At 46.1% G+C, this 26,310-nt stretch overlaps 1 protein-coding gene across 1 annotated transcript; it reads right to left on the reverse strand.

Annotated features, from left to right (window-relative positions):
- Positions 1–2,350: 2,350 nt before the first annotated feature.
- On the reverse strand, positions 2,351–25,196 carry CMTM6 (CKLF like MARVEL transmembrane domain containing 6). The gene is made up of 4 exons (XM_004588253.3): positions 24,977–25,196; positions 12,641–12,817; positions 6,249–6,347; positions 2,351–2,574 (listed from the first exon to the last, which is right to left on the reverse strand). The coding sequence occupies exons 1-4, from the start codon at positions 25,112–25,114 to the stop codon at positions 2,437–2,439; spliced, it is 552 nt and encodes a 183-aa protein (XP_004588310.2). The 5' UTR covers positions 25,115–25,196; the 3' UTR covers positions 2,351–2,436.
- Positions 25,197–26,310: the final 1,114 nt, after the last annotated feature.

The raw sequence follows: 26,310 nt of genomic DNA on the forward strand, positions 1-26,310 counted from the left end.
CAAACGTATTAATATTTCATTAAATAGATTTATTTATCAAGATTCATTTATAAAGATGATTATAAAATCTGTAGTTAAAAGAGATTTTTAAAAAAAGGCCCAGAGGATCAATTTTGGCTATACAAAACTATAAACAATTGTAAAAATACACTTCTCGGTCCCCGACAGAACACAAGTAAATATAAAATTTTTATCCTCAAAGTGCATGACTTCCCTTAGAATTTTTAAGAACCACTACACAATGTATATGCAGAAAATGTAACATGAAACTCACCCTACCTGCTAAGAAAAAAAAAAAAAAAAAAAGATTTTAAATTTTAAATTTGAATCTACTGAGGTTGCCCGTTTCCGTACATAAAAGTGATCTGGTCCCAAGTTCTCCTTGAGAAGATTACCACGGTAAGTCTCCTTCTCACTACTTCCTCCCAAAACGGAAGAGAAGAGCTGGCACTCCTGGCCACCATGACACAGCATGAGGCTCTAACGGGGACCAGTGAACTCACCGCCTTTCTGCAGGATTAGTAAGCGGCCGGCAAATGGCCCACTTTTGCACCAATGAAACAAATGGAGGTAAAACCTCAGAAAAAAGCACATCTCAAGTTCAATGCCAACACAGCTAAGCCTCGGTCTGTCGAGCTCCACTAAACGCAGCAGCAGCGTGTGGTGTGACCCTGAGGTAGCCCAGTGATTTGCATGTGAATAGATGGGTCTAGGGGACACGTGGAATGGCAAGGGCATGGCTTGGTGGCAAATTCTACAACTGACCTATCATAAACTCTGCCCTTCTTGTAGGACCTGCCACCCTGCCCATCCTCCTTAGAAGACACGCTCCTCCATCAACAGCATCCAAGAGTTGGTTTCATTATCTCCCAGAGAGGTGGTGAGGCGGATCCCAATCCTGACAAATGGACAAGGCACCGAGACGGTCAGCGGCTACACGTGCCATGCTGACCAGTGCCTGAGGCCCACGTTGGCCACATTCACTCCACGAAAACCCACTGCCAGCATACACGTGGCAGATGAGAAAAGTGGAAGGATGGGATTGCTACATTCTATCAGCAGAAACATGATTCTGTTCAGAGAGAAAACCTACCCTGGGAGACTTCCACCAAGATACCAGTGGACCTGACGTGTGGCTCATCACCTTAACACTGGAGCCAAAGGAAGAAACTCCAGGAGGAAGGTCTAGCCTGTGAATGACCCTGGTAGGAAGCTCCCAACCCAAGGATTCCACACGGCTGGCTCCAAGACAGCCTGGTAGCAACAGACAATGTTTCTAGATTGTCTGAATGAGCCAGGAAGTCTCTTGAGATAGGTTTGTCCACTTCCTGGTAACATCAACAGTGTTGATCTGGGCAGGGCTCTGTGTTCACTTGAACATGGAGGATAGCTCTTGCTATACACCAGGGTTGCAAGAAAACGGGTCCCACATTCCAGGCCATGGAAAGAGAACCAAAAGCAGAAGCCCACGGCCGTCCGATAGAGGAGGCAGAAAAGCAAGCAGCTCCTACAGGTGAAGAGCCAACGCCTATGGATTATAAAACACAAACAAACTGGCAGTGGACACTTGTTGAATTCAGTCGGAACTTGGTAAGTGGTCCAAGTCTGTTTTATAATCACTTTCACTGGATAGGACCAAAAGTCTGTATCTTTCTTACCTTTGGTCCATAGTTACCAGTTTCTGCACTGTTCTCTAGGTTGTATCATACTCTACATTTTGACATCAACAACCAAAGTACAGTTAATAAACATGAGGCTGTTGGTGTTGTTGCTTTCCTAAATATAAAATACCAACATCTCCCATTTTATATTAGGCTACATGGAAGTCTCAGGGTTAGTAGTAATTATTTTCAAGTGTTACAAGATAATTTTAAGGCTAAGGGAGATACAACAAAAATGTAGTATTAAGGAAAAAAAAAACTCTAGGCCAACATTTAAATATCAGTCTCTTAAAGAGACATCAAATCTTCCATTACAGAACATAATCTAGTCATAAAATGCAAAGCAAATCAATTTAGAAATGAAACAAGTTCTAAATGCATGATACAATCACGGTGTTTACACAGCTATATAGCATCATTTGGAAGCTAAGCTTAGTAAGACATTCTGTAATGGAAATAATAGGGTCATGTATCTCCAGCTGAGTTGTGTGCATTAAAAACTACTCTCCCTCACCACCCCCAAACCCTCCATTTGATAAAGGTTTTGTCGGTTATCTAAAAACAAAAGAAAAATACAAACAACTCGAAAACTTCTGACCTAACGTATAGTGACCGCCCAACAGTCCCCTACCCCATACAGCCTTTGCCTTCTCCCTTCCCCCACGCCTTAGACAGAAATGGTCTAAACAAGCCCAGATCCTCCATGAGCTCCTACCGGGGCCCGGAGACCACAAAAGCAGCTACCTTCCACTCCACCTGCTTCCGCTTCAAGTCTTTAAGCATTCAGGGGCTCGGTGAGCGTCTCCGCCCTCGCGGTACTCTCGGGCTTTCTCAACTGGGACTCCTGCTGCTTCTCATAGAACATCACGGCAAAGTCCAACAGGAACATAAAACTTGCCAGAAATCCAAACACCTGGAAAAAAAAAAAAAAAAAGGAAAGGTTATATATGGAAGTTCGCAATACAATCCGACATTGGCTAAAAGTTTCATGTAAGCAGGATTTATCCATTTTATCTACAAATGAAAATTTCTAGGACACTATTCATTAAAGTTGCACAAAATACAATGTCCTGTCTTACGTGTATATGTGGGATAATCAATCTATGAAACTAAGGTTAATAGATGGAGAAGACTATCCCATGAAAAGATGTAAAACAGGGATTAGTGTTGTGGTGTAGCAAGTGAAAACCCCTCGCTCACAGTGCTACCATCACATATGGTGGACCACCTGAAGGCCTGCCTGCTCCATTTCCAGTCTAGCTTCCTGCGAATGCACCTGGGATGTGAGGGGAAGCTGTCCCAAGGACCTAGGGGCCTGCCATCCATGTGGGAGGACTTGGATAGAGTTGCAGGCTCCCAGCTGCAGCCTGATCCAGCCCCAGATGTGGTGGCCATCTGGAAGTGAACCTGCTGGTGACAGGCACAGCTGGAGTCTCGTCTCTCTGTAACTCTGTCCTTCAAATAAATCAATACATTTTTAGAAACTGTCAAATGCTACAAAATAAAATGCTAACAGATGACTGAAGGTTACTTGCAATGGTTAGTCTCATCCACAGATGTGAAAATGGCTTAGGTGAAAAGGGGAAAAGCTATTAGTACCAAAACCAATTTCATTTTAAAACTACGATTAGACCAAACAACCTGTGATGCGTTTCCAGTTAACTGTCACACTGTAATGACACAGTGACATGACGCCACCATTTACTTCCTCTTCCTTCAAACACTTCCTCATTGTACTGTTCTAACACACACTCGGTCAAACATTCTGAGAATTTGGACAAGGGACAGACACTATGCTCCCGACACAGCCTCTTCATTAGCAAAAGCTTTAAGGATGTAGAGGCCAAACAATGCTCTGTATAGAAGAAAACTGCAGTCAGTAATTGAAGCATAATTGAAGTCTCTTCCAGCTCTCCACCTCCATGATTCTTAACATCTTATCTCTTGATTTCAGTGACAGAGAGCGCGAGAAAGTGTGTTCACTCCCCAAATTTTTAGAACAGTTGGGTCAGGCAGAAACTAGGAGTTAAGAACTTGAGCTAGACCTCCCACATGCGTGGCAAGAATCCAGCCACTTGAGCGATCGACACTGCCTCCCGGCATCTGCATTAGCAGGAAGCTGTGATCGGGAGCCAAGAGCTGATCTTGAACCCACAAATTCCAATTGCGGATGTGGGTATCTTAACCTAATCTTAACCACCAGACCAAACTCTCAGGCTCACCTGAGAGCCACGTGGTCCCGGCCCCTTCTCCTCTCCCCAGACTCGCCACTTAATAGAAAATGCATTCAGTTTCATTTCAACAGACTGCAAACTGAACTCCAAGTTCATTCATTCACCTGGATAGTCCCCCATACGTTCAATTTAAGTGTAAGTACCAGTTAACCCTCAGGTCTTTCTGCCCTTATTTGTTGTGGCAAACTTCCCAAGTTCTTCATTCACACTCAAAATGGCACCTTGTCTGAGAAACCATCCCTGACCAACTCTGAGAACTCCCCTGCCTAGGGGCTTGCTACCCTTTAAACTCCAGGCAAGTAACTTGGTCCTCTCGCTCACTGCTTCCGCGCTTTTAAACTGCATTCACTCGCTTATTTAAGTCTACAAGACTTTCCATAGTTTAAATACTTATGAATGGTAATATCCAGTAATTATACATTATAACAATACTTAATTCTTTAATAATTATAACACTTCATATAAACACTTTCAAAACCACCAGACAACATGAAATTAAGCAGGATAATAGTCTAATTCAAATATGTAAACAAACTCTATTTTAGTAATTAGTAAGAATTTTCTGCCATGCTTCTCTCTTCCCTGCCAGAACTCAATTTATCCTTAACTTCCTTTCCTGCTCAAGGTATCATATATTTTGAGACTCAGAAGTATTTTACTGACCACCCTGTTATACTCCTCTACAACAAAAACAAGTAAACAAAACCCGAGACCCTGGTAAGTCTGTTCTTTTCTCGTCAATTGCTTCCCCTATCTGTATGTAAGTATTACTGATTGCTAAAATGAGTCCAGGTCCAGCAGTAATGTTTCTATGTTGTGTTCTTACATGCATAGCACAAAGAAACCACAGTCACATAACAGGCCGAGTGTAGCCGTGTGACTCTGAACTTCTTTGAGTGGATCTACTGTAAGAAGTGGTTTTAGTGATCCATTAGCAGACAACTCCGACACGTACAGCTTCAATTTTATTAAGAACCTAGCGCTAAGCAGAAACCAGCTGACATGCAAGAAGAATTTTCTCCAATGTGAGACATTCAGGCTCGTAACACTGGGGCCATTCCAGCTCTCTGATCCTTGATTTACAATTCTGAGTCCCAAAAAAGCCACCCAAACTGACAAAAAGTAGGACAACTCATAGCCTTTATTTTATTGTAAATATGCATATGCTTTGCTTCAGATATACCAATGAGAAATGACAGGTGTCACAAAATACAGTGTCTGTGCAGTTTTACCTTTCTAAAACTCAGAATACCCTGAATTCCTTTTTAAAAAATAAAATCGGACATCAAGGATTTTATATGGAATGAAATTTTTAATTTTATTATTATTACTTTGAAAGGCAGGAAGACAAGGACATAGCCAGTTAGAGATTTTCTGTCCACTGATTCATTTTCCCACAATCCTCAAGGCTGGACAGGCCAAGGTTAGGAATCTCAAAAAATTCCATCCAGCTCTTCCACATGGGACTCAAGTCCTTAGGCCACCACCTGCTACCTCCCAGGAGACACACTAGCTGGGAGCCAGAGTGGGAGGAATTCTGATCCATGCATGGTAACAATATGTGATGTAGGTGTCCCCAGCACGGTCTTAAGATCTGTGCCAACATTTGCCACCAAAAAACTGAGTCATTCCATTCCATTTTCCCTTTCTTGTGCTCTGGGGTGTTTTGCTCAGTTTTACAACTAAGAACGACACTTCAACATCTGGGAGAAGCAAGTAGCTTCTCTTGGTGGTGGGGACTGTGAAAGGGAATCATGAAAGAGAGCTGGCTGGACTGCTCCATCACAGACCAGTTCTCAGGCACATCAGGTTTTTAGAAAGAGTAAACAAGAAGTTCAAAAAGCATAGGAACATGGATTTCCTCAAAAATCATCCCGAATGGTATTCCCCAAAAAGACCTGATGAACTTGGGAAGTTAGGACCAACCCACTGCCAAGTGGGTCAGCATTCAGAGGTCCGTTCCATACTGTTTCCCCGTGCAGCTCCTTGAACAGGCTGCCTCTGCGTCATTTCTTTTGTATTCTTTGTACCTAGAATAGCATCTGGCTTGCAGGTGTGCTTCGGGTAAAACGAAAAATGGAGTAAGATGAGATGACAGTCATGTTACCACCTCCATGGACAATGACAAATTCACATGGGAAGTACGTGTGTTTCTGTTATCGAAACTCAAATTCTAGACAGGAGTGTTTAAAGCTGTCAATTACTTGCTTTTATGGCTTCTATTCAAAAGAACACTAAAAAAAAAAAAGATAAAAGATGATCTCCTCCTGTATGTTTTATCTTCTGTAAAATTTTCCAAATTCTGCACTTCAACACAAAACAAAAGCAAAAATTAAGAATACAAGGTACTTACTACTGCTGCAAGTTCAGCTGAGGTCTTGCTATGCGTGAAGACAAAAATGATGGATGCCAGCAAAAATACACAGCCTGTCCCCAAGGTAATATAAAAATCCTACACACGCAGAAAAACACAGAAGGAATACAGTGTGGTTAGACTCATAACAGCAAACACTTTAATTTTGCAAAATTTCAAAGGCTTACTTTTTTTAAAATCCCAATACAATCCAAACTTATAACTTTGCAATAAACCAAGCATTCAGTAACTGCCCTACAAAGAAACATTAGCCACATTTTGGACTGGACATTTTATTCTGAGTATGCAAGATGCCCTTTCAACAAAAACAATCTTTTAAGAGGCCATGTTTGGGGTGGTGAGGGTGTCCTCTTTTTTTTTTTCCTATGACATTAAAGTAATCTAAGGCAACGGATTTAACAGGATCCCATTTTACTTGAACCAAGGAAATTTTTTTTCTTTTAAAAGTTTCCTGTGATGGGATGCTGAGTATACTTCCTTAGTTTGACAACACTGTGGAAAAGGGAGAACCGGAAGAATCACCCATCAAAAATAAAGGCTTTTGCCAATAGTGTGCCCATGTATGGCAAGAACACATCACCTTCCCTTGTTCCCGGTCAGTAATCCATGGGAGCTCGTCCAATGAGCTCATCTATTACCAGAAGCTTCCCTCGCTCATCATAACAATCATAATGTAGATCATAAGTCTGGTAGTAATGATCATCACGTAGACATAGCCACAAGGTGCCATGAGGTGCCAAGGTGCTCTCCCGGGCTTCCCCAGAGGAGGCTCACTTGACACACTCATTCAGTAAGGGAAGCTTGTCAAACAACAGCCACTATACACGGCCTTGAGTGCTTAGGCTCAACACTTTGAGTTTTTGGAAATGCGAGTTCCGCTAACATCAGTGCCAACATCACTGACTTCACATTTTTAAAAAGTTTAAGAAGTTTTCAATTCTACAAAGAGGCATTTTCCTGGGGTACTTTCTCCATGAGTGTGACTTACAAATCTGTACATGCAAAGTTCTATCTACTCATGTTTGGTGTCTGTTCAAGAAGATATTTTAGCAAAACCATCATTCAGACATCATCTCTCTGAAAACCTGTCATGGCTTTCCAATAAAAAATGAAATCTTTTAAAAATTTAACTTTATTGGAAAGGCAGAGTCATACAGAGAGCAGCAGGGACAGAATGAGTCATCTTCTAGCCACAGGTTCAATCCCCAAATGGTCACAATGACTGGAGCTGGGTGGAGCTGAAGCCAGGAGCCAGGAGCTTCTTCCAGCAAGAGCAGGGTCCCAAGGCTTTGGGCTTCCCTCAACTGCTCCCAGGCCACAAGCAGGGAGCTGGATGGGAAGTGGAGCTGCCAGGATTAGAACCGGCGCCCATATGGGATCCCGGGGCGTTCAAGGCAAGGACTTTAGCTGCTAGGCCACGCCGCCGGGCCCAATCAATGATTTTATCTGATGGTATTGTAACCTAAGTCTCTGCTTGTGGTGGTAATCTGCCATATGGGCACCAATTCATGTCCCAGCTGGCCTACTTCCCCTCCAGCTCCCTGCTTGTGGCCTGGGAAAGCAGTTGAGGACGGCCCAAAGCCTTGGGACCCTGCACCCATGTGGGAGACCTGGAAGAGGTTCCTGGCTCCCAGCTTTGGATCGGCACAGCACCAGCCGTTGTGGCTCACTTGGGGAGTGAATCATCAGATGGAAGATCTTCCTCTCTGTCTCTCCTCCTCTCTGTATATCTGACTTTCCAATAAAAATAAATAAATCTTAAAAAATTAATTTTTTGCCCCAGTATTTTAAAATTGGTATTGATTCTAAAATAACGTTTCAAATGCTCAAGTCTGGGAGCAAGTTTTTTGTTTTGTTTTGCTTGAAAAAGATCGATTTATTTATTTGAAAGGCAGAGGGACAGAGCGAGAGACAGAGTGAGAGATCTTCTATCCAAAATGACTGGTTGTGGACCACACTGAATTCCAGGAATTCCATCCTCGCCTCCCACGGGGCGGGGCGGGGCGGAGGTGGGGGGAGGAAGGGGAGGGTTGTTTGTGAGTCCCAACTACCCAGGCCACCTTCCGTTCCTGTCCCAAGCTTGTTCTCAGACAGCTGGATTGAAAGCGGAGCAATCAAGCCTGCAAAAGGCTTTGTGATCTTGTAGTGGCTTACTTTGCTGTGCCACAACACGCTCCTGAGTGTGTGAGTTTAACTTCACAGTTACTTTGTCACTTGAGATACCACATCCTACATCAGAGGGGCTGCCTCCCCGCTCCTCTGCCTCTGATTCAGCTTCCTGTTGACACGTTCAAGTCCTTGGGCTCTCTCTCACCCATACAGAAAAATACAGAATGAGCTGCAAGCTCCTTAAGGTCAGCCCTACCCGGTCCCAACAAACATGGGCGTTTGGGGACTGAAGTAGTGATGGAAAATCTCTCTTTTCCTCTCCATTTCTTTTTCTCTGCCTTTCAAATAAATAATACGTATTGTACTTAATCCTGATGAACTAATGTTTTCTATTTTGTTTAGCGTGCAAGACTTTTCTAAACTGAACAATATTTTTTTGTCAAAAAGATCAATATCCTTTAAAGACTATAGATACATTGTTAAAGAGAACAATTACATACTTCTGAAAATTTTATGGATAGTGTTTTGCTGTTGAGGAAAGCAATGAAAATTTTATTTTAACCTTCAATGTTTAAAATGCAAATCTGGGGCCCGGCGGCGTGGCCTAGTGGCTAAAGTCCTCACCTTGAACGCCCCGGGATCCCATATGGGCGCCGGTTCTAGTCCCAGCAGCTCCACTTCCCATCCAGCTCCCTGCTTGTGGCCTGGGAAAGCAGTCGAGGAAGGCCCAATGCATTAGGACACTGCACCCACGTGGGAGACCCGGAAGGGGTTCCAGGTTCCCGGCCTCGGATCGGCGCGCATCGGCCCGTTGCGGCTCACTTGGGGAGTGAATCATCGGACGGAAGAACTTCCTCTCTGTCTCTCCTCCTCTCTGTATATCTGACTGTAATAAAATAAATAAATCTTTAAAAAAAAATGCAAATCTTCACAAACTACCATGCAAACAGTCCAAACAATGGAGAACTTTCTTCTTGTACAACCTGGAATGTAGTTACCTGTCAAAATGCAGAATTTTCACTCTAAAGTATAATGAACAAGAATTCTAAGGTTAGTCCCAAACTGTGTTTTATTTGCAATTTGTGAAACACTGAGTTCTGACATCACTGTGATCCTGAAATCCCTGCACTGACAGTGTTTACCTTAACAACACCTAGAGCTGTCAGCTGGTATCCTTTTTAAAGAGTTATGTATTTTTATTGCAGAGGCAGATATACAGAGAGAAGGAGATACAGAGAGAAAGATCTTCCATCCTCTGGTTCACTCCCCAAGTGGCCTCAATGGCTGGGGCTGAGCTGATCCGAAGCAGGCAGGTGCAGGTGCAGTGTCCCAAGGCTTTGGGCCATCCTCTGCTGCTTTCCCAGGCCACAACCAAGGAGCTGGATGGGAAGTGGAGCAGCTGGACACAAACCAGAACCCATATGGGATCCCAGCACTGGAAGGGGGAGGATTAGTCAATTAAGCCACTGCGTGGAACCCTGTTTATTTATTTTTATTTCTTTGAAAGAAACACAGAAAGAGATTACCTATGCATTTCCCAAATGCCCACAATATGAGTGCTTGACCAGGCAGAAGCTAGGAGCTAGAAACTGAATCCAGGTCTCCATGTGGGTCGTGGGAACCCAACCACTCAAGCCATAGCCTGCTACTTCCAGGACACACATTAGCAGGAAGATGAAGATGGCAGCAGAGCTTAAACCTGAACCCAGGCATTCTGGCAAATGATGTGAATGTCCCAAGTGACACGTTTAACTGCCACATTAAACTCACCCCCCCCAAACCTCAGCTCACCTTCACCTTTAAGCCAGTGACACTGGCACTCAGTATGCACTGACAGCGACTATCAGGTGTCACACACTGGCCGCACTCCAACCTGCACGTTTGTGTTCATCAAACACCTGATGGTTTGGATTTAAATGCTAGGTTCTTCTCAAAGTCATTTTCTGTATGCTATCAACTTCAAAAAAATGTTCAATCCTTTAACTTAGAAATATGCCTTAAGGTAACTAGAGTCCCATAGCACAAAATTCAAGAGATGGAAAAAAAAAAGAGTACAAGGCTTGAAGGCCCAAGCCTGAGGTGGGAGCGGTTCCCCGAGAAGCAGGTGCTGTCCCTTACCCATCAGCCGCAGCCCATCGCACCTCTCCTCCGGACCCATCAGCGATCGAAGAACCTCACAGCCCTCGCTGCCATGCCCTCCTGCCAGGCCCAGGAGTGGGAAAAAAATTCAAGGGATGTGGAGATGACAGTTTAAACTACTACTTGGGACACCTGCATTCCATGTCAGAGTGCTGTCTCCTGGGCGGGGCACCTTGCTTTCCATCTAGCTCCCTGTTAGCATGTCTGAGGGGCAGCCCATGATGGACCAATCACTGGCTTCATGCAGGAGACCCAAAAGGTTCTTCTGGCTCCTTGTTTTTGCCTGAACCAATCCCAGTTATTATGGGTAGTTGGGAAGTGAAAAAGTAGATGATAGACCTCTGTCTCTCCCATCCTATTATGTTCAAATAAATAAATATATCTTAAGTAAAGCAAAATTCAGCAGCCAACAGAATTGAACCCACGTACTACAATGTTTAATGTTGGCTCGTCAATCAACAGACTAAATGCCTGCCTCATTTGTTGCTCTTAATAATTAAAGTTTTATCATAATTTTTATTCTTTTTTTTCAGAGATAAGTATTTTTCAATTTTATCTATTTAAAAGGCAGGAGTTATAAACAAAATAACCTCACTTTCCAAATGGCCAGGGCTGGAACAGGCCAAAGTCTGAAACTTTATCCAGTCTCCCACATGAGTACAGGGCCCAAGCACGTGGGTCATCTTCACTGCTTTCAAGGCTACCTTAGCTGAATCAGAACAGGAGCAGCTGGGTCTCGAACTGGCATCCATATGAAATTTTGTGTCAACCTTAGCATATGTAGCTTTTTGCAAACAGTAGTGATAAATGTTAAAGTAAGCAAATTGCTTAACTCTCTATTTAAAAAAAAATTTAATTTTTATTAGACAATTAGATATACAGAGAAGAGGAAAGACAGAGAAGAAGATCTTCCATCTGCTGATTCACTTTCCAACTGGCTGCAACAGCTGGAGCTGAGCCAATCTGAAGTCAGGGGTCAGGAGCTTCTTTTGGGTCTCCCAGCAGGGGCAGGGTCCCAAGGCTTTGGGCCGTCCTCAACTGCCTTCCCAGGCCACAGGCAGGGATTTGGATGGGAAGTGGGACTGCCAGGATTAGAAGAAGCGCCCATATGGGATTCCGGCACATGTGAGACAAGCACTTCACTCCAGGCCCTCAACTCTTTCTTAAATTTAGCAATTCTGACCTCCCTACAAATCCAAAACATACTCAAATAAAAACATAAACTCAACACACTAAGTCTGTGAAGGTAAACATTTCTGACTTTGTGGACTTAAGACTCCAACATATGATTACATTATAAGGGAAATTTCTTTACCATAAATTCAATCAATGCATTCATCCTTAGACAACTTTTTCCACAATAAAATCAAAGCACAAAAATTATATGGTATTTTACTTAAAGCTCTAAAAATAGCTCCCATTAGCTCATTACTGCATCTTCAGGGTTTAGCTCATGGCTGGAATACGACAGGTGCATAATCAATAGCTAGAGAACCAAGGAGTGACACTCTGAACCGTGAAGCAGCAAAATTAACAAAACTCTAATTTTATAAACAAAACTAACATGAACTAGATTAAGCTCCCTATAATTGCAAGCTAGAGGGCTGTTCCCATTCTTGCCCCTCTCACCCCTCATGGCAGGGGAGACCCAGCTGCTTAAAGGTGACAGCCGAAATGATGGACACTGTCTTTTCATATTGCTGGAATTTCTAGAGCATTCCTATTTGAACAATAAAACTGCACAAGAGGCCCTGGCGTGGAAGCCTTGTGGCTAAAGTCCTTGCCTTGCACTTATCAGGGTCCCTTATGGGCTCCAGTTTTAATCCCAGTGGCTCCACTGCTTGTGGCCTGGGAAAGCAGTAGAGGATGGCCCAAGGCCTCAGGGACCCTGCATCCACGTGGGAGACCTGGAAGAAGCACCTGGCTCCTGGCTTTGGATTGGCTCAGCTCTAGCCTTTGCGGCCACTTGGGGAGTAAACCAGCGGATGGGGGATCTTTCTCTCTGTCTCTTCTTCTCTCTGTAAATCTTTCCAATGAAAACATATAAAGCTTTAAAAAAAAACTGTGCAAGAATACAACACGGAAGCACTCCTCACAAAGGGCTAGATTTTTCTCACGCTCACCGATGATTTCACTTTCAGGGCATCAACTCTGTTGTAAACTGGAGTGCAATACACGATCAGCAGCAGCAGACTCAGAAGAAAGGCACTGCAGCTCACGAACTCAAAGAAGTAAAGTCCTCCACACAGCGTGCACTGCGACACAACTTCTTCACAGATGAAGGCCAGCAGGGACAGCAGCTACAAGAACAAAATGTCAGGCGTCAGGGTTTTTCAGACAACCTACGCTATTCAAAAAACACCACTTGTTTTCTCAACCATTTAAAAAGTTGGCAAAAGAGATTTGTGACCGAGCCTCACCTAGGTCGCACTTGCAGTACACCTGCCTTCAAGGGGATACAAGTCCACAAAATAAGGCAGGTTAAATGCTAGAAAGAAACACAACCAGAACAGGCACTCACTCTGAAAGACAGCTGAGACCTGCAGGACTGCAGGGTCAGTTTTGGGGTGTAGGAAAGAAAAGCTCCCCACAGACGAGCAGAACATAAAATACCCCAGAGATGAGGGCGTGTGGCACTGACCCCACCTTCAGCGCACGTGCGCGCGCGCGCGCGCGCACACACACACACACACACACACACACAACTAGTCCCAGCTGACTCCTGGAAGCCAGCCAAGGTAACACAACCAAAGAGCAGAGTCTGCAGGCAGGAAAAGGCAACACAACAAAAGATGGCACGGGCCTACAGAGGTGAGCAGAGGGCAGATTCCAGCATTCTCACTAACCAGTTGGAGAGCGGCTAGATTTTAAGGGCTTTCAATAAACTGAGGGACATGATCCAGTTTATGCTTTTAGCACTTCTTGCCAGCTACAAAATGGAGAAAGGACAGGAGGTAGACCAACCTTGGGGCAGCCATCCAGCCAGGATACGGAAGTAAGAAATCAGGGATCCATGGTGAGCAGGGCAGCAGTGACGGATTAGACTACTTCCTCTCTGGCTCTCTTCCTCTCTGGCTCTCTGACTTTCCAATAAATTTTTTTTTAAAAATTGAAACATGTACACACCTATCTTTTTGAAACTGTTTTCTATTTATTTACATTTTTATTTTCAAGGCAGAGAGAAGAGACAGCAAGAGATTTTCCACGTGGCAGCCAGGCTGAGATAGGCTGAAGTCAAAAGCCTTGACCTCCATCCAGGTCTTTCCCATGGGTGTCAGGGGCCCATGGACGGGCCGTCACCCGCTGCCTCCCAGGGTGCGCATCAGCAGGAAGCCGGACTGGAAGCGCAGTAGATGGGACTTCCCAAGTGGCCACTCAACTACTGCACCACACACTCCTCTCCCCATTCCACGCCACCTCTCCTTTGCAGTGGATCTTTCCTTTAAGAGTTTACTGATTTGAATATCATGTTTTTAATGCGTGCCTCAATCACTTTCATCAAGCATGGACTACCACTTCCAGGTTGATGTTGCCCAAAACGGAGCCAGGTCTATGACACTGGAGAAACAATACAGAATCCTCTAGAGTCAGACCATTTTTGCAGTTTTTTGTCCTCCTCTTACTTCATCCCATAACCAATAAGCATTTTAGTAACTGATCTGTCAGTCCTTCCATGGCAGTAATTCTGACATTTAATTTTAGTTTACGTGTTTGACTATAAAAACTATTACTGGCATAAACTGGTTTGGGAACAACCCAACCCCACTGATGTCAGAGGAACACGCAGGAGTACTACAGGAGCCCCTGCTGCTCATGCAGGCCGTGGGTGACAAGGGTGGGGACAGGACATTCGGCAGAGAACACAGGATGGCTAACTCCAGTGTGCTATTCAAGGAAGTGCAGGTGAATTTTAGCAGCACTCCCACTATTGTGTAGTGTGTATGCTAACAAGAGTTTTTTTTTCCCCACTTCCTCTTTTTCAGAGGCCAGGATGCAAGGAAGAACATAAATTCCACCTGGGCCTGGAGAAATAGCATTGTGGTTAAAGTCCTCGCCTTGAACGCCCCGGGATCCCATATGGGCGCCGGTTCTAATCCCGGAAGCCCCACTTCCCATCCAGCTCCCTGCTTGTGGCCTGGGAAAGCAGTCAAGGACGGCCCAATGCATTGGGACCCTGCACCCGTGTGGTAGACCCGGAAGAAGCTCCTGGTTCCTGGCTTCAGATCGGCGCAGCACTGGCCGTTGCGGCTCACTTGGGGAGTGAATCATCGGACGGAAGATCTTCCTCTTGGTCTCTCCTCCTCTCTGCATATCTGCCTTTCCATTAAAAATAAGTAAATCTTAAAAAAAATAATAAGTTCCACCTCAGCTGTGCTGTGATGGAGGGAAACTCAAAAAGAGTTAGGTGAGGACCTGGTGCAGTAGCCTAGTGGGCTAAAGTCCTTGCCTTGCATCTGCCAGGTTCCCATGGGGTGCCAGTTCATATCCCAGCTGCTTCACTTCCTTTAAAACTCCATGTTTGTGGCCTAGGAAAACAGTTAAGGATAGCCCAAGGCCTTGGGACCCTGCACCTGTGTGGGAGGCCTGGAAGAAGCTCCTGGCTCCTGGCTTCAGATCGGCGCAGCACTGGCCGTTGCGGCTCACTTGGGGAGTGAATTAGCAGATGGAAGATCTTTATCTGTGCCTCTCCTTCTCTCTGTGAATCTGATTTTCCAATAAAAATAAACATTATTCTTGTTTTTTAAGTGTGTGGTGGAAACATGGTTAGCAGGTAAATGATGCGCGGATATGGAGCTCTTAGGAGGGTGGTTAAGGCGGCAGTCTTGAGATGCCAATGAAGACGCACAAAGCAGCTGCTGGGTGAGAGGATCAGCTCACCCAGAATGAAGGAAGTTGGCCTTCTGCAGAGTTCTATGGAATTCCATGTTTAAGGGGAGTGCAGAGGGCAAACATGAGCCAACAATTAGGAGCAGCAGTGCCGGGGTCACAGCCAACAAATCAAGTGTTTCCGCCAAGAGAAGGTAATTAGGAGTGTTCAGCACCGCTTGGGGGCCAAGTAGGAACAACACTGAATCACCGATGTTGGACTGAGCCGGAAGGGACAGCAGCAAGAAAATGCCCCTGTAGTTGGGGGCAGGGGACTAAGTCATAATACCGCGTTATCAAGGGAAGACCAGGCAGTGGTCCAGAGAGAACACAGGCGACCAGTGGGGCTGGGAAACAGTGGTCAGCAAGGGTGGTTTGGATGAGGTCAGAGGGAAGGGAATTTCAAGAGAGAACTGAGCCTGCTTAAATGCGTAAGCAGAAACCATGGACATGGGTAGGTATCGTGCAAGGCAGCAAAGGGCTCTCTAATGGCAGGGTCCAGCACTGAGGTCTGGACAAGCTAAGCAATAGGAGGGAAGAAGACAAGGGTCATGTGGGCAGTGCTTGTGGGTTTTCTGGCCGCAGGAGTTTGCTTCTGAGAGCCACAATGATCACAATGAAAATGACCAATGACCCAAAGCCAAAGGCTAAAAAGAAGCAGCTCTCCCCCTCAGCCGGGCCTGCAGAAGCAACTGGAAATACTGATGGCTACAGACTGCTCTTAAATCCAGACACCTGCCGGGCATATAACAAAGAATCTCCTCTGCAAAACATTTTCACTAAAAAAAAAAAAAAAAAAAATGCAATGAGACAGCCACGCAAGCCAGGCAAGCAGCTCAGCAGTCCCATTAAAAAGTAACCTTGTGGGCCCGGCACAATAGCATAGTGGTTAAAGTCCTCGTCTTACAAGCGCTGGGATCCCATATGGGCACAGGTTCTAATTCCCTGGCAGCTCCACTTCCCATCCAGCTCCCTGCTTGTGGCCTGGAAAAGTAGTCCAGGACGACCCAGGGCCTTGGGACCCTGCACCTGCATGGGAGACCCGGAAGAAGCTCCTGGCTCCTGGCTTCAAATTGGCTCAGCCCTGGCCACTGTGGCCACTTGGGGAGTGAATCATCGTGATGGACGGAAGATCTTCCTCTTGGTCTCTCCTCCTCTCTGTATATCTGCCTTTCCAATAAAAATAAATTTAAAATCAAAAAAAGTAAGCTTGTATCTACCATACATTCCAACAATTACAACCTTAGGTGCCCATCCCAGAGAAAAAAAAGCATATGCTTAGGCAAAAACCAGTAAGTCAATTGTCCTAACAATTTTATCCAGGGTAACCCCAAACTAGAGACAACTGCAAGCCCTTCTGTGTTTATTTTTTGTTTTTTAAGATTTATTTATTTTTATTGGAAAGTCAAATTTACAGAGAGAAGGAGAAACAGAAGAAAGATCTTCCATCCACTGGTTCACTCCCCAAGTGGCCACAATGGAGCGCAGCCAATCTGAAGCCAGGAGCCAGGAACCCGGAGGTTCTTCCAGGTCTCCCACATGGGTGGCAGGATCTCAAGGCGTTGAACCATCCTTGACTGCTTTCCCAAGCCAAAAGCAGGGAACTGTAAGGGAAGTGGAGCAGCCAGGACACAAACCTGTGCCCCTATAAGATCCTTGCAAATACAAGGCAAAGACTTTTAGCCACTAGGCTACCGAACCAGGCACAATGCAAGACCTCTGGTAGCTAGATAAACTGTGGTACAACTGCCTCCTGACCCTGAAAGGCACAAACTTGATACACACAGTGACCTAGATGGAGTCTTCCTTGATCACTCACAGTAACAAGCCATGTCCTCGCAGAAGGCCATACGCTGTCTGACAGAGAACACATCCATGATGGCCAGGGACACAGGGAAGGTATGGCTGTAAGCCGGGAGGAGTTGAGGAAACTGTGATGGAGCCACAACTCAGCATCCTGATCACGGAGGCGCCCAGAGAGAGTTCCAGTGTGCTCCTGCACGTGCGCAAACGCACAGGCAGGAACACGCATTCGCACACACCATCTCCCTGCACCGTTGCTGCAACTTCCTGTGGGGCTCTACTATTTCAACATGAAAGGTTAAAAAGCGTGTCAAACCTAAATTAGCATCTAAGACTCTAAGGGACATCCTACACTCCTTACCCCTACTGGCAACCCAGAATTCACACACCTGGAAAGAATTTGTGTAAGGTAAAATACATCCCTCGGATTTCCTGTAAGTCAGCAAGGCATGAGACAGCACGACCCCTTCCAAACCACCTCCCTCAGACACATGCTTAGATGAGGCATCCCCAGGAGTTACACCATGTGAGATGACGCAAGTCAATCCCTAAAGACCATTGTGTAAAGGAACTTCCTCCACCTATATTTAAAACTGCAAGATGAGTTAAAAAAAAAAAAAAACAAAAAAAACAGTTCCTTAGCCCTATTTTTTTTCCATTCTTAAAAACTTTGTATTTATTTGAAAGTGAAAAGATGTACAGAGACATTTACTAGCTGCCAGTTCACTCCCCAGATGTCTGCAATAATTAGGGCCAACGCCAAGGGACTCAGTCCCGGTGTCCCCCACGGATGGTAGAAACCCAATTACTCTGAGCCACCACTGCTGCCTTCCAGGCTCGGCTGTGAGAATAAGCTGGAACCAGGAACTACAACTAGGAATCAAATCCAGGCACTTCCGAGACAGGATGCGGGCGTCCTGACCACTAAGCTCAATGCCAGCATTCAGGATGAGTTTATACACGACTCAGGGTAATACAAAACTAGATATCTAACACTGCACTTGCTTTACTCCTGTCTCTATATGAAACCTTGTCCAAGTTTTAAAAATTTCTCCATAAGCAGTTTGCAAACATGTACCTCAGGTCTATAAAAGCCAGTCAACTATGAGAAGAAATCAGCTAAGACTGTGACTGGGGTTTGAGAACAGCTGACCCTAAATTATTCTTATAACAAAAAACATTAGACCATCAGGAACACTCATCCGCAAAGGCTACAGGACAATGACATCTTATCTGTACTGCAGACAGCAACTGCTTGTCTGTTCTGGTAAGAAAAGAGCAGGACCCGGCTTGTCCAGAAGCGGTCAGAATCGTGTTTACAAGTCCTGTTCCAAATGTATGAACAGGCTGTATTCATGACCTTCAGTCTCAGAGAAATCTAAGGGAGAGCTTCTGTTTGGATATCCAAACAGGACAAAGGGTACACAGTGAAGTTTGGGCATTAACTAGCTAAGGCTCAAGAAATTTGTTCAGAGCTCAGCACGGTAGCCTAGTGGCTAAAGTCCTCGCCTTAAACGCGCTGGGATCCCATATGGGCGCCAGTTCTAATCCCGGCAGCTCCACTTCCCATCCAGCTCACTGTTTGTGGCCTGGGAAAGCAGGAGAGGTTGGTCCAGGGTCTTGGGACCCTGCACCTGCCTGGGGGGCCTGGAAGAAGCTCCTGGCTTCAAATTGGCTCAGCACCAGCCATTGTGGTCACTTGTGGAGTGAATCATCAGACGTAAGATCTTTATCTCTGTTTCTCCTCCTCTCTGTATATCTGACTTTTCAACAAAAATAAATCTTAAAAAAATATATATATTCGTTTAATCAGCCATAGTCAGCATGCAGTTCTCTCCTTTCTCCCATTTCTGCAGTTACAAACCTTCCGTTACGATTTCCCACAGTGTAATACAAAGTGCACTTGAGTATTCAACAGTATGATACATATAAAAACACGTAATGATACAGCAATAGAGACCAGCATTGTGGGGCAGGGAGTTTAGCTACCATTTGCAGCACCAGCATCCCACGCAGCGTGGGTTCAAGTCCTGGCTGCTCAGCTCCTGATCTGGCTTCCTGCTAACATGCCCAGGAAGGTGATGAATGACAGCTCAAACACTTGAATGCCTGACACCCATGTCGGGGAGCAGGATGGAGTTCCTGGCTCCTGGCTCTGGCCTAGACCTGGTTTTTGTGGCCATGTGTATGAACCAGGGGTTGGAAGAAAATCCATCTCTTCCTCTCTGTTGCTCTACTGTTCAGAGAGATGAATTCAAAAACAAAACAAAGCAGGATGCAGCAACAAGACCAGCAGGAAACAAAATATTTTATGCTATCTAACTATGTATTAATTATGTAGGTTTTATCACGTAGGAAAATGTTCAGAAGAGTTGCAGAAAGATGAGTGGACACACAGGCTCAATCCCAGGTTGGCAGACACACAGATCCAGGACAGCTACAAGGCATTCCGGGTGGGAGATAAAAAAATGTTTAAGGGGCCCGGCGGCATGGTCTAGCAGCTAAAGTCCTCGCCTTGAATGCCCCGGGATCCCATATGGGTGCCGGTTCTAATCCTGGCTGCCCCACTTCCCATCCAGCTCCCTGCCTGTGGCCTAGAAAGGCAGTCGAGGACGGCCCAAAGCCTTGGGACCCTGCACCCGCGTGGGAGACCCGGAAGAGGTTTCTGGTTCCTGGCTTCGGATCCGTGCAGCACCGGCCTTTGCGCTCACTTGGGGAGTGAATCATCGGATGGAAGATCTTCCTCTCTGTCTCTCCTCCTCTCTGTATATCTGACTTTGTAATAAGATAAATAAATCTTTAAAAAAAAAATGTTTAAGGGCAGGAATCTACATGGTAAATAAGTACTGAAGGGACAATAAAGCAACTGGCCTGACCAAAGGAGATGATGAGAAAAATGGGTAAGAAGTTGGGTGTGGTTAGGTCATGATCCTGCCTAGCAATACGGACTGCTGTCAAACAAGGCACACCTGCCTGGTTTAGCAGGTTAGAAGATGGGAGGAGAAAGGACTGGGTGGAGTTCAAAGGCATTCTTCAGTTCAAGGGTAGGAAGGAAAAGCAGGATGAGCACAGGACCAGCAAGTCATGCTCCCAGCTACTAATGAGGGCGGCCTGGGTGTGTGAGAGCTTGAGGAGTGAGAGTGTAGTTGTTTTATGTTAATTATGTATTTTTTAGCTCATTTGTTAAGGAGGCAGTTTTTTTGTACTACAAAAGACAAAAATGTTAAAGTTAAGGGAAGGAAGAATTTCAAGAAATTTTGTGGTATACTGGTCCATTGCCCACCGTGATAACAGATAGTTGAGTCTGGGTAACAACAGCTAACCGGGGCTCCCCTACATCAATTCCCTTCGAGGGAGGGCCCTCAATGACCCAATTACCCCGCATGAGGCTCCACCTGTTCCAGGTTTCACCGCCTCTCAGATCACCGCACCAAGAATCAGGCGTCTCACCCAGCAACACGTGGGTCTCACCAACATCTGGATCACAACATCATTAAACATCAAACTGAGAAGACAGAAAACACGACTGAATCAGGAAAGTGAGTGGTGACTATAACACGAGTAAAAGGCTCGATTACAAATTTCTGCTAAACTGCTCGGTTCTCAACAACATGATGTCATCACACTAAATAGTGCTTACTAAATATTACGCAGAGCATCTAACAACAGCATAACTCCTAATGACAAAAAATTTTTACCCACATGTAATGATGGGAATAATCAAGCCCTAGGAGTTGGGAGGGCCCCTGAGGAACACACAGTCTCCCACTGTCATACTTCCACAAGGAAATAAATTTCTGACATGCTGAACTCCAAGTTAGCCATACACAAAGACAGACCAAGGTCCCTAGGTCCCACTCCGCACTCCTCCCCAGGCGATGAGTTTTCATTTCATGCCCATGTACACTTGGGTAGGTTTTCTTTGAAGTGACAGCCATAGCTTTGCATATTTCCCTTTTTGCTACTAAATCGTGAGAACAATGCTCTTCCATCAACACATTCAGGAAGTCTCCAAGACGGCTTTAAACCTTCAGGCAACGACTATCCTGAACCTCGATTTCGGCTTCACTCTCTTCTCTGAAACAGTCTTTCTTAAAATTAACACACAAATTCTCCATCATGGATTGTTAGCAGTCTACTACGGAAAATCTTTTTACAAGAACTTCGTAATGTTTGCCATTAACTATGAGGCTCCAGCCACAAAACTATACGAATGTATAAATTAATGAGCTTGTTATAACAAGCCTTGTAGCACAAAGTAACATTTCAAATTTTAAAATCTAAGGGCTTGGCATCATGGGTTATCAGGTAAAACCACCACTGGATAGGGTTGCTGATATGTGTCCTGGCTGCTCCATTTCTGATCCAGCTCCCTGGCAGCTGTGCCTGGGAAAGCAGTGAAACCTGGCCCAAGTGCTTGGGTCCCTGCCACCCACATGGGAGACCTGGATGAAGCTTCCGGTTTGGGCCTGACCCAGCCCTAACCACTGGGACCATTTGAGAACTGAACCAGCGGACAGAGGCTCAAGGTAACACTCTCTTCCTTCCTCTGTAACTCTTTCAAGAAAATCAATAAACCTCACTTTTTTTTTTTCACCATCTGACAGTCTGAAAAAATAAGCAAGCCTTCTCCCACCCTTGCCTTAGGCAAATATTGACCATCACAAAGGGTTCAAAGATCCCATTTGCTAACACGGTGGATCTTCCCCAAGGTTAAAAAAAAAACCCTAGCATTCAATTTATCACACAGACATGTACACATTGAAACAATGAAAATATCAAGGGAAGAAGCTGCTTACAGAGTAACCTTATGTGCAAATTACTAAATTGCAGATGAATTCAGAAACCAACTGCCTGAAGAGTGATTCGAATCCCAGCACTGTGCAACCAGCGAGGCGTTCAACTGGTGCTTTGGGCGCAAGGTGGGGCTTGCTGCAGAGAGGAAATTCTGCACATTTAGGTCATAGTACCAGCTGATTAGCAAGCAATTAAAGTGCCAAATGTCAAGCTTCCTTTTTAAAACAAACACTAAAAAACTCTCACAGAATAAGATATGGACATAAGGGAAGACTACACGCACACACATCGTGATTACATGAAGTTAGGACTGCAGTAACTCCCTACGTTGGCCTTGGAACAATTTATTCTTTGGCTCTGAAAGGGTAAGTTGGCTGGTTAAAGCGATGCGAAGGCTCTGGACAGGCCGCTGACTACATTCAGGCCCTGTCTGCAGGGAGACTGTAACTCCCAGACCTGTTGAGTTCTGTCTGCCCGCCCCACCCCTCCTCTCCTCTCCTCTGAGCCGTCTTCACAGCAGCTCCCACCCAGCCCTGGACACTTGAAAACTAATCTCAAGAACAGAAAGAACCTGAGGGAAAAATCCACTTCAACACCCCAGCCTTTGATAGGAGCCATCCCTAACTGTTTAGTGTCTAGTGTTTGTTAGTGAGTGTGTGTGTGTGAGAGAGAGAGAGAGAAAGAGAGAAAGAGAGAGAGAGAGAGAGAGTTTGTGTGTGTGAGTGGGTTTTTTTTTTTTTTAAGATTTATTTTATTTCTATTGGAAAGTCAGATTTACAGAGAGGAGGAGAGACAGAAAGAAAGATTTTTCATCCACTGGTTCACTCCCCGAGTGGCCGCAATAGCTAGATCTGAGCCGATCAGGAGCCAGGGGCTTCTTCCAGGTCTCCCATGCAGGTACAGGGTCCCAAGGCCCTGGGTCGTCCTCGACTGCTTTCCCAGGCCACAAGCAGGGATACAAACTGGCACCCAGATGGAATCCTGACAGATGCAAGGCGAGGACTTTAGCCACTAGGCTGCTGTGTTGGGTCCAGTATGTGCGCGCTAATTTTACAGCAGGCTTCCTTCCTCTTTGGGATCTGTGAATCTGATAAGACTCATAGACCCCAGAACTATCAATGTATATCATCTTAAGTGACATTACTGGGTCTGAAGGTCACTTCCTAAAATCGTGTCCCCCTCTTCTGATGACGGGATTCTGCGTTACAGCTGTCTGCTTAGTGGAGTTGTACAGTGTGTTCAGTTCTTGAAAAGCCATCATCCTGGGTCTCCCTCTCTCTTTACTCCCTGGGTCTCTTGCCAAGCATTTCCTGGGTGCACCCAACAGGCTCAGCAGGCCTTGGTTCCCTTCCGTAGCGCCCCCATGAGGTGTGGTGAGGGCTGGGGAGGAGAGGTTGTCGGGGGAAGCAGGCCCACCCGGCTCAGTGAGATGACAGCTGTTACCAACTTCATGTTCCTTGGAACTTTCTGGGTAACTCCTGTCACGTCTTGTGATTATGAAAAGGTTCAGATGTGACGAGCCAGAAACAGAAGAACTGCCGTCAAAGCGAAAGGCGATAATGAAAACAACATGTTTTCAGCTCTGCGTTCATGCACTGTAACACTCTTTTAAGTTCCCCATTACGAAACCAGTGAGTTTCATAAACACTGATTCGTTTCTAATCTTTTTCCCACTTCCCCAGAGGAACAATGGAGAACAAATACCTTCAAATTAAATCCATCCTCTCCTCTACCTCCAAATCAGAAGCCTACCACCGGAATGTCTGCCTGTGTTCCATTCCAAACAACTACAGCGCACTCGGTTAAATAAGGCTGGCAGGAAATTTTACTTAACTTTGCCACTTCTGATTAGAGAGGACAAAAACAGGCGATCAGGAACAGATTGAATAGGCAGGAACCCAATACAGCTGATGTCTTATCAACCGGGAGAAGGTCTCAGATAAACGAGGGGTTTCTGTTCCCCAGAGCTACACCCTGTGTAGAAACATGAGAATTTTACTGCAGAGAAAAACAGCTGGTATCTAAAAAAGTCACCTGCCAGCTAACATGAAGAAGTTTGGAAGGAAGCATTTGTGGGGAGCAGAAAGCAGCCCGCGAAGGGAGGTAAGGACCTAAAGGTGGCCAGTGTGGAAGTTCCTACAGGGACGCTGGGGACAGGCCACCTGATTCTCTTGGGAGCCACATACCGTGTCCTCTGAGTCACTTTTCAATCATCCACAGACCTGATCCTTCTGGGTGGCTGAAAAGCAGTGCCAATAAAAGTAGGTCATCTGAGTTCTAAGAATTTGGGTTCTGGTCAATTAAGATGGAAGAATCTAAGTTCTTTCCAAGGAAACCAACGAGTTATTTTAACCTGGGGTGACGAAAACAAAACCTCAGCACATTTAGACCATTCTGATTTTTTTTCCCCCAGTCGGCCTCTCCTGCATAGGTGGCTGGAACCATCATTCACAGGAGATCAATTCGAGCGCAAGCCGAATGATAAATCACATCTCAAAAGACACTGCCAGCAACAGGTGGATGGTGTTCTGCCTAGAATTAATTTTAACTCACAGCAATGGAAAGAGAAGCATTCCTCGTCCTGCTTTTTGCCACCTACACCTGTACACAAAAAGCGGTCCTTCTGACTCTCTCTGCTGAGTCAGAAATTAACTCAGTGGATATAAAGCTCGGGGGAGCCCAGCCACTGCGCGCACACACACTCCTCCGTGTCACGCGTAGTCCAGGAAGCTGAACTGCCTCTGTGGGGGTTTGCACGAGGAAAACCACAAGGGCCAGAGACAGAGATAAACAGAAAGCCCTCCGCAGCCCAAATAAAGACACTCGGGGCGGCGAGGCGGAGAACCGCGCGCAGAGAGGATGCGGGGAACCGGCGGGTTCCGCGGCGCCGGGGCGCCTTCCCGAGCACGCCCACCCTCCGGGGCAGGCGAGGGCTGCGGACCCAAGGGAAGCCAAGCCGGCCGCCCCCGCTCCCCGGCCGCTCCCCGACTCACCAGCTGCGAGCCTTTGAGGAAGCGCCGGAGCAAAGGCAGCCGGCCCAGGGAGCAGTAGGCGGCCAGGCCGCTCCGGGCGCCCCTGGCAGGGCCTGGGTTCTCCTCGGTAGTGGGGCTGTACACCGCTCCGTTCTCCATCACCCTAGTCCGGGCCCCGCGGCAGCCTCTGCAGCCTCGGCCGGCGCGTCTCCTGGTCCTCTCAGCAACTGGGGCTTTCACTTCCTGCGCCTCCTCCCCGCCCGGCCGGGCCCCGCCCCCGGCCCAGTCCGGGCCCTGCCCTAGACAAGCCCCGCCCCGGCCGGGCCCCGCCCCTGGTCCAGTCCTGGTTCCGCCCCTAAACAAGCCCCGCCCCGCCTGCAGCGGAGCCCCGCCCCACCTCCGGTGGAGCAATCTTCTATTGCTTTCCTTGCTGCATTTAACAAGGAGCTGGATCACAAGTGGAACAGCCTGGACTAGAACCAGCGCGGTTATGGGATACCAGCATTACAGGTGGCAGCTTAACTCCCTACACCACCTCACCGCCCACTAAATGAATTAAAAACACACACTCAGAGGCAAAGAGCGATGGAGGGAGTTAGAGGATGCATCAGGCTCACTTCCAGAATGCCTGCCATGGCTGGGCCTGGGCTGGGCTGGGCTGGATCCAGGACTCGGGAACTCCATCCAGGTCTCTCATCCGGATGACAGGGACCTAAATCCTTGAGCCACTGCTTGCTGCCTCCCAGGGCGTGCATTAGCAGGAAGCTGGGACTTGGATCCAGGCACTCTGATAAGGAACACAAGAGTTTTAGCTAGCGTCTTGACCACTAGACCAGATGTCTGCCGCTTCAATGCATTTTTAACTTTGCACTGTCTCCAATTCACAATGACACCATCTTGAACAAAGGAACATCTGTGATGGGGTGGGATGGACAGTTGGCCATTTCATGGAGTGGTCAGAAAAAGCTTCTGTGGGAGTTGGCACAATGAATCAACGCGCTACTCTACCCACGAACACTGGCGCCCATTGTGTCCCGGCTCCTTCACTTCCCAACCAGCTCTCTGCTTAGGGACTAGGAAAGCAGGAGAGGATGATCCAAGTCCTTGGGACTCTGCACCCATGTGGGAGACCTAGAGTCTCCTGGCGTCAGATCAGCTTAACTCTGGCCATTGCAACTGTTTGGAGGAATGAACCAGTGGATGAAAGATCTTTCTCTCTATGTCTCTCCTTCTCTCTGTAAATCTGCCTTTCCAATAAAAAGTAAATCGACTTTAAAAAAAAGATTCAAGGATGGAGATGTAGATGGAGGCCATGTAACGTGGGGGTTTGCAGCTCAGTGAACTTGAACTTCATC

Source organism: Ochotona princeps, chromosome 30, assembly GCF_030435755.1.
Source record: "Ochotona princeps isolate mOchPri1 chromosome 30, mOchPri1.hap1, whole genome shotgun sequence".
Lineage (NCBI taxonomy): Eukaryota > Metazoa > Chordata > Mammalia > Lagomorpha > Ochotonidae > Ochotona > Ochotona princeps.